The 13,525-nt window shown below is 62.8% G+C and overlaps 1 protein-coding gene across 3 annotated transcripts in view; it reads right to left on the bottom strand.

Moving 5' to 3' along the window:
* Positions 1-13,525, bottom strand: part of PPP2R5D (protein phosphatase 2 regulatory subunit B'delta) — a 41,930-nt gene that overhangs the window by 3,110 nt on the left and 25,295 nt on the right. For 2 of the 3 annotated variants that reach the window (XM_075925906.1, XM_075925905.1), the window contains exons 12-15: positions 10,377-10,504; positions 8,173-8,274; positions 905-977; positions 293-409 (exon numbers count right to left, since the gene is read on the bottom strand). In XM_075925906.1, coding sequence (XP_075782021.1) covers positions 293-409; positions 905-977; positions 8,173-8,274; positions 10,377-10,504 — 420 coding nt within the window. Of the gene's footprint in view, positions 1-292; positions 410-904; positions 978-3,535; positions 5,341-8,172; positions 8,275-10,376; positions 10,505-13,525 lie in introns of those variants that run through there. The other variant, XM_075925907.1, reaches the window with a different exon arrangement.

Raw genomic sequence — 13,525 nt, 5'->3', positions numbered from 1 at the left:
CCGTCACGACACGCACACTCGTGTAGGAGCTAAGCAGGACTCACAGGAGGGGGACACTTACCTGGAGCACGACCAGCAAATGCCAACACAGGTTTGAAGGGCCAGAAATCCTCCCACATTTCTCTCTCCCCGCTGAGGAGCCTCCTCAGAACCGCCTGGCACTGGCCCCGGGCCGCTGGCCTGGATGGGCCCTGCTCTGAGCCAGGCCGGCAATCTCTCGGTTCTTATGGAGCCACCCGCGGGGCAGTGGCCGCCTCGGAGGAACGCTACAGGGAGCGGGGCCCTGACTCACCTGCACAGCCTCTGTCTCCATTGTTTTCTTCAGTAGCTGAATGTCCTCCGCAGTGGGGGTCTCGGTCTCCATGCAGTACACGGGAGGCAGAGGCGGGGGTGCGTAATACATGGGGTACTGCGGGCAACGAACAAAGAGTTAGGTTAGTGGCACCTGCACTCCGGCACCAGAATCCCCCTGCTAGCCCCACAGGGACAGGGCTCCCACCAACTGCAAAGCTCCCTCCACCCTCACGCCAGCACGCGGCAGGGCTGGGCGCCCACCCTTCGCTGGCCGAGCCGCGTGGCCTGCCATGCTCCACGCCTGGGCTGGCCCGGCAGGAAAGGGCCAGTCTGGGGCACACTCCCTGCTCGGTAACCGGGCGGTTCCAGGGAACAGCTGCTCCAACGCCACTGACGTCAGAGGCCAGTTGGGAGACCGGAGGCAGTGGCCATAGGTAACCGCGTCATGACAAGGGCTGAAGCACCAGCTGCCCCCGGGGCTCCACACCTGCCCAGGACCTTCAGCAAGGGGGTGGAGCCCGCTGAGAGGCTCTGCTCTGCGCAGGCCAAGTCAGCCGTGTTCAGAAGCCAGCGCCCTCCCCCGGCCAGCCCTTGCCAGTTACATCTTCACCTGCGGGTTCTGCCGGGCCAGCTCCTCCACCTTGTGCCACATCTCTTCTCGCTCCTTCAGCCTGAACCGCCCTCTGCGGAGACAGGGAAGAAGTGAGACTACGGGGAGGAGAGGCAGAGGCGGAAAGCCAAGGGGGGGCGGGGCGGAAGGGCTGGAGACAGCAGGGGAGGGGAAAGGGGTCTTGAATTTTGTCTCTTACAAAAAGGAATTTCTGGGCAGAGGTAATGCCTGACAGCTGGAGGAGTTTCTGGGGGGGGCGGGGGGGGGTAATGCCTGGCACCGGAGCACCGGGCAGCTGGAGGAGTTTCTGGGGGGGTAATGCCTGGCACCGGGCAGCTGGAGGAGGAGTTTCTGGGGGGGTAATGCCTGGCACCGGGCAGCTGGAGAAGGAGTTTCTGGGGGGGTAATGCCTGGCACCAGGCAGCTGGAGGAGGAGTTTCTGGGGGGGTAATGCCTGGCACCGGGCAGCTGGAGGAGGAGTTTCTGGGGGGGTAATGCCTGGCACCGGAGCACCGGGCAGCTGGAGGAGGAGTGTCTGGGGGGGTAATGCCTGGCACCGGGCAGCTGGAGAAGGAGTGTCTGGGGGGGTAATGCCTGGCACCGGAGCACCGGGCAGCTGGAGGAGGAGTGTCTGGGGGGGTAATGCCTGGCACCGGAGCACCGGGCAGCTGGAGGAGGAGTGTCTGGGGGGGTAATGCCTGGCACCGGAGCACCGGGCAGCTGGAGGAGGAGTGTCTGGGGGGGTAATGCCTGGCACCGGAGCACCGGGCAGCTGGAGGAGGAGTGTCTGGGGGGGTAATGCCTGGCACCGGAGCACCGGGCAGCTGGAGGAGTGTCTGGGGGGGTAATGCCTGGCACCGGGCAGCTGGAGAAGGAGTGTCTGGGGGGGTAATGCCTGGCACCGGAGCACCGGGCAGCTGGAGGAGGAGTGTCTGGGGGGGTAATGCCTGGCACCGGAGCACCGGGCAGCTGGAGGAGGAGTGTCTGGGGGGGTAATGCCTGGCACCGGGCAGCTGGAGAAGGAGTGTCTGGGGGGGTAATGCCTGGCACCGGAGCACCGGGCAGCTGGAGGAGGAGTGTCTGGGGGGGTAATGCCTGGCACCGGAGCACCGGGCAGCTGGAGGAGGAGTGTCTGGGGGGGTAATGCCTGGCACCGGAGCACCGGGCAGCTGGAGGAGTGTCTGGGGGGGTAATGCCTGGCACCGGGCAGCTGGAGAAGGAGTGTCTGGGGGGGTAATGCCTGGCACCGGAGCACCGGGCAGCTGGAGGAGGAGTGTCTGGGGGGGTAATGCCTGGCACCGGAGCACCGGGCAGCTGGAGGAGGAGTGTCTGGGGGGGTAATGCCTGGCACCGGGCAGCTGGAGAAGGAGTGTCTGGGGGGGTAATGCCTGGCACCGGAGCACCGGGCAGCTGGAGGAGGAGTGTCTGGGGGGGTAATGCCTGGCACCGGAGCACCGGGCAGCTGGAGGAGGAGTGTCTGGGGGGGTAATGCCTGGCACCGGAGCACCGGGCAGCTGGAGGAGGAGTGTCTGGGGGGGTAATGCCTGGCACCGGAGCACCGGGCAGCTGGAGGAGGAGTGTCTGGGGGGGTAATGCCTGGCACCGGAGCACCGGGCAGCTGGAGGAGTGTCTGGGGGGGTAATGCCTGGCACCGGGCAGCTGGAGAAGGAGTGTCTGGGGGGGTAATGCCTGGCACCGGAGCACCGGGCAGCTGGAGGAGGAGTGTCTGGGGGGGTAATGCCTGGCACCGGAGCACCGGGCAGCTGGAGGAGGAGTGTCTGGGGGGGTAATGCCTGGCACCGGAGCACCGGGCAGCTGGAGGCGTTTCTGGGTGGGGGTAATGCCTGGGAAGGCTCTGGCTGGGAGCTGCCCGATTGCCAGCGGGGGGCCCGTCGGCGGGCATGGGGCTGGAAGGGAGCTGTCCGAATGCTCAGCTCGTGGTTTGTGTGGGGGAGGGAAGCCTGTGGATCCGGCTGGTGTGGGCCATTCTCCTTCCCCCCGCAAGCCTCAGGGACTGCCCGGCCACACGCGAGCAGGGCCCCCCTAGCTAAGGTCCCTCTCCACCACTGGGCAGGACCAGCAGCTCCCGAGGGAGGCACAAGAAGCCCTGCAGCGGGCGAGTCATTTCATACAGTTGAAGCCCAGACGGCCCCAGCGGCCCATCCAATCTGACAGGGCACGACCAGCCAGCGTCGCCCCGGTAGAACTGGGGCTTGGCAGGCGTTCCGGACCCGCGCAGCCTGGGGCCGAGGGCAGGGAGAGATGGAAACTCCCCCGCGGCCTCGGCCGTGTGTTCCCAGGGTTACATCACCCTCACCCGTGAAACCTGCACCCCCTGCTACACAAACGCTGTCTGGCTTCAGCTTCCAGCCCCTGGTCCTCGTTCTGCCCGGCCCCGCCAGGGCCCCATCACGCACTAAGCACGACCCCTCAACAGCTGCTTTTCCATCAGTCCTCCCTGCAGGCGTTTCCTCCCGCCCGGGGCTCTTTCCCGCACCCTCGTCAGACTGACAACACCCTTTGAGAAACGTGGGCACCACACCCGGACACAGTGCTCTAATGTCGGGCTCACCCACGTGCTCTGCACCCCTCCCTACCCCTTCCCCCCCAGGGAGACATGCAAGGGCCACACCAGCCCGTCCGCCAGGCATCACCCCGGAGCTCACGCTCAGCCAACTATCCAGAACGAGACCCCAGAGCTTGTCAGTTGCTGCTGTCCAGGGGCCGTCTCCCGCGCTGTAGGGCCGGCACATCTCCTGTTCCAAGGCATGACCCCGCGTTGGGCTGCACTAAGATGCACGTTGTTCGAACGGGCACAGATCCCAGTTGCTGCGTGTCCCTTCCCTGAGCGCTACTGGCCACTCGGTGTCAGCCGCAATGGCGCACACGCTGCCACGTCACCCTAACAACGCCAGCTAGTGCCTGCCTAGCAGAAACCCACTGCACCCCTGGGTCTGGGGGGTTCCCCGTGGAGGGCTACTTGTGGGCATGTCAGTTAGCCAGCTCCTGCCTTTGGACACTGCCGAGGGCAGCAGGACATCAAAGCTCACAGACGTCCCAGCACGTTACAGCAAGGCAGCGACCTTTAAGGACCAAATTTGTGATCTCAGCAATGAATGGCGCCAGGTTTGTTTGCCCAGATCCATTTCCCGCATGCCTGCCCGGCCTGGCATTGCAGTGCTCGGCCCACGCGGGCACCGCTCCGGGGGAAGCTTGCCTCTGGTCAGAAGCAGCTATAAACACGGATTCAAGGACAGAGACGTCATCTCTGGGCCGCGTGGACCCTTGGGGGAGCTGCCAGATGCAAAGCGGAGATCCCTAGAGACGCTGTGGGTACGACTCGGGAAATGGGCAGCTCGTCACATCACGGCCACCGTCTGGAATTCCAAACTGACCCCCCCGTACAGCTGTTTTACCTGCTGTAACGTTTCCTTCTCAGCCAGCCCGCCAGCCTGCAGCTCACTACCGAATCGGCTGCAGAGCGGTCTTGGGGGTAGGAGTGGGAGTACCAATTGATCTGGGGTGCGGGACTGGGCCCTTGGGACCAGGAGCAACCTGCTGCAGTGAGAGTTTTGGTGCCAGGGACTGTTATCGCGAAGTCCAGTTTCCCACGGGTGGCAAGACAGAGCGGAGAGTCTAAGAGGACTGCCTGTGGCACCCTGCCAGGACCGCTACAGTGAGCTGGGAGTTCACCCCTGGGACTGCTTTGGGGAAATCCAATTACAGAACACAGCAGTGGTTTGGGCCGTCAGCCCTGCTTTCTGACCGTCGGCCTGCTGAGGCGCTTCGGAGCGTGTCCCAGTCCACACCTCCACGTAGCTGCCCCTCAGCTCTGGAGGACACGTGCTCTTGGGCCTTCCACCCCCCGGCCACACAAAGCCCAACAGGCCAAGGTATCAGCTACCACCAGATGCACCATCTTAGAACTAACAGAGCCAGACCCTCTGACTGGTCTCCAAAGGTCGGACTCTGAGCAACTTCACACAGCGGCCTGGCTTCCCCAGGAGGGCTGTGGGGGTCTAGAAAGAGCCCGGGGGAACGGCGCAGTGCTGCTCCCACACACTGTGGGGCTGTGGGTGCAGGGTGGTCCATTCTGCAGAGGCAGGCTCGGTGGGTAGCCATTAACCAATGTCTCATCCTTTTTTTGAATCCCCCCTGGCTTCAGTACCGCCTTGTGGCAGTGAGTTCCGGAGGTTTACTACGCCTGGTGTAAACGTGTTTCTTTGTATCCGCTGCACGCCGGCTGGCTTTCCGCCTCGCGTGACATCCCCTTGTCTTGCGCTTTGACCCAAGGTGAACGGGGACAGCCAACATACCTTCCCTAGCCCTGTACTCATTCTGTGTACCTCCTACGTGCCCTCTTCTTTCTAACCTAAACAGTCCTCCTCCTCCTCACTCTCGCCTCTCCTCAGTCTCTCACTGAATGAGGCAGGGTCCTAGGGAAAAAACAGCATGTGGTCACGTCACTGCAGTCTGTAGTACAATGCACCAGTGCACGCGGGACTAACGGACACTGGCAGCGTTCGACAGGCGCTCCCCGCCTCCTGGGAGCAAGACCCTGCAATGGGGAGAATGTTCTTTGACCACGGCTTGGTGCATGCAGCTTGCTAGCTCTGAAAACAGCCAAGCTGAAAAATTCCATCACGTGGCATGAGATCGACTCCCACAGGGTCACCAGCGGGGCTGACGTTTCAGCCCCCCCCCCCCCGAGAATAGCCGCGAGCAGCAGTGGACAGGGAGACACACCCCTCCCTGGCGAGGAACGGGGAGACGCGGGAATTGCGGAGCTGAATTTCTAGTGGACACAGACTCTTCTGCCCCGCCCCAGGCTTGTCCCCATCCCAGCCCCACTCTCCTTGTGAAGAATCACAGGTCTTGGACCTGGGCCCGCAGCCAGTACTCCAGCAGCAAACCCCACCAGCGGACGGGGGGCTAGCGAAGCCTTGTTCCCAAAGGACCCCTCCCCAAAGCTCCTACCTGCAGGAAACCCCCAGCCCCCTTGGTTAGCAGGGGGGCGCTAAGCACATCGGAGGGAGGCACAGGGCGCTGTCCAAGCAACTAGGGGAGTCCTGGGCTGGCTATTGCATAGGCCCTGCTCACCTGCCTCCCTCCCTCTCAGCCTGCTTGGGATTTCTGCCCTCTGTCCCAGAACCCATCTGTTCCTGGCCCCTGCCTCACTCCAGGTCCCTCTTCTCACGCCCGGCCTGATACTGGCCCCAACCTTGGCTTCAGATCAAGCCCTGGCCCACAGCTTGGTTCCAGCTCCAGGCACCTGACTAACCATTAGGCATGACTGCCCATGAGCTGGTGACTGAGGTGCCTCACCTAACAGGCCCCAGACTCCTTGCCCAGCCCGGCCCAGTCCCCCTTCCTCCTGGCTCGTCATTCATTCTCCTGCCCCACTAACGCACAGTCCCTGGGCTCCAGTTCCAGCGCCTCCCGGAGCCGTTGCCTTGGCTCTTTGCCCAGCATCCTGGCGCTTTGTCCGGTCACTTCCCCACGGATTCCCCCAATTCCCCCAGGGCCCTAGTGCCAGCCTTTCCCTGGCTCTAAGCACCAATCTCCTGCCCCAGCCAGCCCCTTCCCCCCCTTCTCCCCCCCACCCCTGCCAGGCTCTCGCTCAGCCTCCCCCGCAGGCTCCTTGTCCCTGTCCACTCTCCCCACTCCTCTGCTGGGGTGGCTCAGAGTCAGAGCCAGCTTCCACCCCCCGGGGGTCCTTAGCAGCAGGGGAGAGACTCTCCCTGTTCCCAGTCCAGCCCCTGGACCCAGCTCAGCCCACCGCTGCAAGTGCAGGGAAAGGCCTGCTCAGGCCAGGCAGGCATGCCCCCTGCAGACGGACTCTTGGGGGCATTCAGCGGGGACACGGGCGCAGCTCTACTCGGCCCCTGGGTCCGACGGGGGCAGAGTCTCCCCCGGGATCTCAGCTCATCAGCTGCAAAGCGCTGCTCCAGCGCGGAGCTGTCCGCACGCCAGGCAGTCGCGCCACCGTTCCGGGCTCTCGGGGGCTGCGTTCTGGGAAGCGGCTGATGCCGAGGCGGCGTGGAACGGAGAATTAACCGTGGCCCTTTACACTTTCCCCTCCCTGGCCTAGGGGGCGTTTCCACTGCAGCGGGGACCTGTGCTAGCAGAGCCATGCAGGCGGCTGGGCCGGTTTGGCGGGGGTGGCTCGCCCAAGCTGCGGCCATGCTGCCCGGCTTGTGAACCGCACACAGCAAGCGCCCTCCCGCTGCAGCGTGGCCATGTCCTGAACACAACACGCTGGGCAGCCCCCAGGCACGACACACAATCCCTCCAGCCGCCGGCGGAGTGCGGACTCCTGGGACTCGACATGGCACAGTTCTGTCTCCTGGTCACTTTCTGACCCACCAGAGACCCTCGCCTCCCACCCCACGGCTACTTCGTTTCCTTAGCTCCTCCTGAGCAACTTGGAAGGCAAAATCAAGGCTGCCAAACCCCTCTCTCCACTGCCCTTGAGATACGCTGGGAGGGCTCTGCTAGGCACAAGGTACAACCGGCCTTGGCAGACCCCTCGCAGGGCCCAGCCTCAGACTAGCCTGGTCTATCAGCTTCTTTGCACTTCAACCTACATGCCGAGTGCGAGCGGTAACCCCTCCCTCTGCGCAGTACCTGGCTCTAAATGGCACATGCGTGTTAGCAGCTCCGCCCTTCAGCCTTGCATTCCTCCAGATCGCGGGATCTATCGCTGGGGGCTCCTTAATTGATCAGTTCATTCCAGCCCCTCCTCTTTTGACACCTCAATGCCCCAGACCAGCAGGTACATCTCCCTAAACATCTGCTGGGGCGAAGGTCCCTAGGGCCCCAGTTCAGCAAAACCCTTCAGCAGAGACTTCATTGTTAAGCATGGGCTTAGTTCCACTGAAGTCATAGGGACATGAGCAGGCATTTCATTGCACAGCTGGATCAGGGGTTAAATCCCCTCTCCTCCACGTCTCCCTCCATTCCCTGCTGGCCCAGCCAACCCCCCAGCTCTGTCCCAGGCCTCCTGCTTCTGACAGACTGACAGGACTGAGCTTTCTGCTCTTCCGTGCCCGCCTCTACCTCCTTGATTTCCGCCTCGCGCTTTCCTGCTCTTGTGTGCGCGCCTTCCCCTTGGCTTCCCAAGGGGTCCCACTTCTACCTGGCCGACGAATGAACTGACTTCTAGCCTGCCTGGTTGTTGCAGGCGTCTGGGACTTTCCTGCCTGGTGAAGGAGTCTCTGGCGTGAGGTTAAGGGAGCCGAGAGGAGGCCCCTGCCCAACACACTCACTTTTGCTTCTCTGCCTTGTACTGCTGCGTGCAGTCATCAAACAGCTTTTGGTTCATCTCCATGAACAGCTTCAGCGCGTTGTAGATCAGGCCATGGATGGTCCTGCAAAGAAGGCAGAAGGGGGACAGTGGGTCACAGGGGACGTCGAGGGGTTTGGGAGGGGGACCGACGCCGCTTCTGCTCACAGGAGCATGACCGGAGCCTTCCCCGTGGCCCCAGCGCGCCGAGTGAAACAAGCAGAGACCCGAGCCCATTCTATTGTTCCGCCGGGGGCATGGAGCCATGGGCAGGCTCTCTTCGCCGTGGCGGAGTTGGGGGTTCCCAACAGAGACGCCAGCAGGCAACCCCCGGGGCCTTTGCTACTGGGCATCACATAGTCCGAGAAGCTAGAGAGGGAAGCAGCCAGGGGCCAGCTCACGGATTTGTCCAGCCCAGTTTTAAAGCTGCATGTGATGGGGTTGGCAACGCACCAGCCAGACTGTTTGATTTCCCCACATGGCTTCACTCATTTACTCAGTTACTGCGAACAGCAGCTGCTGCAGCAGCAAACTGGCGCGTACGCCACCTCGGAGGGGGGGGTAGCAGTCGAACTAGCAGAGCAAGCCATCTCCGCCCCTCGTGCCAACGCCTGCATTGTGTCACGCCTGGTCCACGCCGCGCCGAGAGCTCCTGGCGGGGATGAGGGCTGGTCTGAAAGCGCTGGGAAATCAGAGCAGACTGAAATGGGGCCCCGACGCAGCCCGAGCGAGGAACCGACGGGCCGGACGTCCTGCGCTCTGGCTGCCGTAAGTCACCTCACCTCTCTGCGCTCCCTCCCCGGCCGCGGAAGGACCCTCGCTGCTAATGGACTTTGGGGACAGTTTGCAAGAAAGGCACAGCTCCTAAGTTTTATTTTCGGCCGCACGGACTGAGTGAGCTGGGGGAAGGAAGGGCAGAATCTCTGTCCCTCAGCCCACCCTGGGACAGTAAGGGAGGCAGAGAGAGAGATGGGGGGAGCAGGAGCTGTAGAAAAATGCCATCACAAACTGGAAACAGGCAGAACAGAGGACCGGGTCAGCCCTGTGCCGCCCCCAGGAAAGCAGACGAGGGGGAGGATCCGCCAAAGGAGAAGAGACACCGAGAGCTACCGATGCTTAGGAAATGTTCTACACGCAGCAGAAAACGGCTCCGTTAGGTGGGACAAAGCACGTTTCTGAAGCATGCTGGGAAAACACCACGAGGAGTGTGAGGGGAGAGTATGGGTCTGACCGCGAGGCCGCCCTGGCTATTTCCTTGCCTGCTGGTGAGTGCCGCATTTCCCGCACGCAAAGGGAACAAGGCCTGTGCCTCTTGTTGACGCTCTATGGCGAAGATGCGAGAGGAAAGACAACGGTTTGCAAAGCTTTTATTCCGCAGCCAATGTCTCTGCTTCACGCTGAAGCCCAGCTCCGTCCAATCGCCCCCTCGACTGCCTTAGAAGGGCCCTCGTTTTGCCTCTCAGTGCACAGGAAAGGCCTGGGTGCCAGGGGAGAGAAGGGTTTTGGGGGGAGAGGGGCTTTTCTGTCTTCTCTCCCCCCCGAAATTTCAGGCAATACCCCCCTTCCCCGGCTGCAGGGCCCAGCCTGAGCGTCTGCACAGCTACTTGTGACACTGTCGTGCAAGCCGGAGCTCTGAGGCTAACTGGCGCAGGTTTCTGCTGGGCAGGCGGATGTACCTGAGTGTGGGCGGGGAGTTCCCTAACCCATTCACCAAAGCGACAGGGTTCAGTCGGAACTCTGAGCCAGCAAAGAGCGGGCTGTGGGAGCGTCACGAGAGGATCAGGTGACAAGCAGCACACGGTCTCTTGGGTGGTTTTCTCCCACTGCTCCCCCTCTCACACCTGGCAGCTGGAGACACGGGTCCAGGGCATTCGCCAGCGTCTTCGTTCAGCCCTGGCGGCTGCCGACGCCTCCTGATCCACAGCTTGAGATCCACGACTAGACAATCCCGACACGCCTACCAGGCAACTCAGCAGACTGACTGGGCTAGCCAAACAGCCCCAAAGGCTGTACAACAGCTGGCCAAAATGCTGGGGGCTGCTTGGGTCTTTTGGTTGTAGTACACCATCCCCGTGGTGTGCGAGCACCGCGCCTCCTCCCTGCCCCACGGCCACCAGCAGGCCTGGGCTCCGCCGGGTGCCCGCACACGCACACCCGACGGCCCCCGGACACACAGAAGGGACCTACTTGTTCCAGTGACTCTTGGAATTCTTGTAGAGGGCCGGGAACATGATGGGGAGGATCCTGGCGGCGTTGTCGCTGATCAGGCTCATGATGTACTCGTTGTTCCAGTAGTACAGCGCCCGCTCGGCCACCTGCGCAAGGGGGGAAGCAAAGCTCTGCTGAGGCTCCTTGCAGACGGGTCAGAGGGCGCATGTGAGAAGTCAGCCAACACCGGCCGGGCGCCAGTCAGCCCAGGAGCAGATCTGCCAGCGCTCCAGGGAGCGGCTTGTCTTTGCCACCTCTGGCAACGGGTCCTCTGCCCGGAGCGAGCCAGGCTGGAGCCCCGTTCTCTGCTAGTTACATTCTGCTGCATCGACACCGAGAGCTTTGCCCTTGGGGCGTCTCGTTCGGTCCCAGGGCCTCAACTCCTACGGTTATACTGACGACTTGCCAGTCGGTCACATCAACAAGTCTTCCTCCAACCCTGCTGCCTCCGGGCAAAGCTCAGCAAGGGCTAGCAATGGACTGGACTCGCCAGCCCTCCCTGTCCAACGGGGCGCCCCTGGGTTCTCACCGCCTCCTGTCCTTCCAAACATGGCTAAGCATGGCCATTCGGCCTGTCCCCCACTGGTCTCCCTACGCTCCCCGGACCACCCTACACCGCTCACGAGGCTAGGACCCCCCCCCGGACCACCCTACACCGCTCACGAGGCTAGGACTCCCCCCGGACCACCCTACACCGCTCACGAGGCTAGGACTCCCCCCGGACCACCCTACACCGCTCACGAGGCTAGGACCCCCCCCGGACCACCCTACACCGCTCACGAGGCTAGGACTCCCCCCGGACCACCCTACACCGCTCACGAGGCTAGGACTCCCCCCGGACCACCCTACACCGCTCACGAGGCTAGGACCCCCCCCCGGACCACCCTACACCGCTCACGAGGCTAGGACTCCCCCCGGACCACCCTACACCGCTCACGAGGCTAGGACTCCCCCCGGACCACCCTACACCGCTCACGAGGCTAGGACCCCCCCCCGGACCACCCTACACCGCTCACGAGGCTAGGACCCCCCCCCGGACCACCCTACACCGCTCACGAGGCTAGGACTCCCCCCCGGACCACCCTACACCGCTCACGAGGCTAGGACCCCCCCCGGACCACCCTACACCGCTCACGAAGCTAGGACCCCCTCCCGGACCACCCTACACCGCTCACGAGACTAGGACCCCCCCCGGACCAGCCTACACCGCTCACGAGACTAGGACCCCCCCCCGGATCACCCTACACCGCTCACGAGGCTAGGACCCCCCCCGGATCACCCTACACCGCTCACGAGGCTAGGACCCCCCCCCCGGACCACCCTACACCGCTCACGAGGCTAGGACCCCCCCCCCGGACCACCCTACACCGCTCACGAGACTAGGACTCCCCCCGGACCACCCTACACCGCTCACGAGGCTAGGACTCCCCCCGGACCACCCTACACCGCTCATGAGGCTAGGACTCCCCCCCGGACCATCCTACACCGCTCACGAGGCTAGGACTCCCTCCTGCCCTGCTCCACGGAGCCTGTGCCCTCTCCTCCTCACGCTATGCCTTCACGGCACACTGAAGCCAGGGGCCTGGACTCGTGTCCCGGCCTACCCCAGGTGCGAGCCGCTCCACGGCAACGGCCCATCTGTGTCACGGTGCCCTCGCGGTTTCTGCACTCACCCCCGTGTGCCCAATGGGACAGCCCCCGGGTCTTTATCAGAGACACTCAGAGTCCGTCAATGGTGGGAGAACCCGTCCGTCCACAGTGGGACCGTGGGAGGCATTGGGGGACTAGGCTCCAGCTGGACTTCACGGGAGCTCAGGTCCTAACCCACCTCTGCAGCGGAGTAAGCCAGCCCAGGGTTAAAGCACCAGCAGACCCGGGAGAGAGGCTGGCTGTGTGGCTGCAAGCAGACCTAGTGCTAGAACTCATGTAAGGGCCTGGCTTACCTGTGCAGGGAAGATTTAGCCAAGGGGGAGCACGTCAGCAACAGGCCCACAGCCCCCACCCCTCCTTCAGGGAAGAGAGAAGCAGCCTTTTCTCAGAAACCCTGCAAACAAACCCGAGCTGAGCTGAGCCAACGGCTCTGTCGCGCCAGGTCCCGGCACAGCCCCCACCGGCAGTCAGAGACTTAAGGCTCAAAGGTAACACTGTGGTCAGTGGGCTGGGACGCCCAGTAATCCCTGCTCTGTGTTGAGCTAGAGAGAGTCTTGGAGAGACACATCCGGTCCTTGGACTCGGAGCAATGGAGAACCCACCAGCCCCCGAGGGAAGCTGTTCCAATGGTACTGACCCTCACCGGTTTTAAAGGGAGAGAGAGAGAAGAGCTTTATTTCTAGTCGGAACGTATCTAACTTCGCTTCCGAGCCACCCTAGCTCGGTATGCCCTGACAGATTAACAAGCCAGCTGCTGGTCACCTCTTCCCCGCAGGCACAGCCTGTGGCCACGTTAACGCGACGGCTGAGATGAACAGCCTATTTCCGTAAGGCAGCATCTTCCTCACAGATCTTCCCCCCTCTACTCCCTACCCCCCGCCCGTACGGCCGAGAATCCCACTCGCCCTCTTGGCCCACAGCACTGCACTAGAAGCCCACGCTCAGATGGATTTCCATCACGTCCCTACGCCCTGTCCAGAGGCCCTGCCCTCCAGGGCCCAGGCGCCCATGCTGTCAGTGTGGCCTCCAGCCTTAGCACCCAGCATCTGACTGTATTAAAACGTGCGTTGCTCAATGAACCCAGGCGACCGAGCGGTCCCGGTCGCTCTGTGCACTAGATCTGCCCTTTTCTTTAGCTGTATCACCCATGTGGGAGTCGTCCCCAAGCCTGACCAGCAATGACTCGACAGTTTCCCGGGGCGCTCGATGCTAACGGTGCTGCCGAGCACTGGGCAGAGGACTGACTGCGGACAGACCCCGTCCGAGGGTTCCCTGTCAGCGAGTCAATGTGGAAGCCGTTTACGACGGGCTGCAGTGACTGCACAGTGCCAGGCCTTATTAGGGGGGACTAAATCAAACGGCTCCCAGAAATCTAATCATTTTACGTCAAGACAAGTACCTTTGTCCGTCAAACTCATAGCACCATACAAAGCCTACCCGACACTACGGCAGCCAGTCCCATTTCCCACGGCCCATGG

The sequence above is a fragment of the Pelodiscus sinensis genome, chromosome 3, assembly GCF_049634645.1.
Source record: "Pelodiscus sinensis isolate JC-2024 chromosome 3, ASM4963464v1, whole genome shotgun sequence".
NCBI lineage: Eukaryota > Metazoa > Chordata > Testudines > Trionychidae > Pelodiscus > Pelodiscus sinensis.
This window is presented reverse-complemented; position numbering and strand designations above follow the sequence as displayed.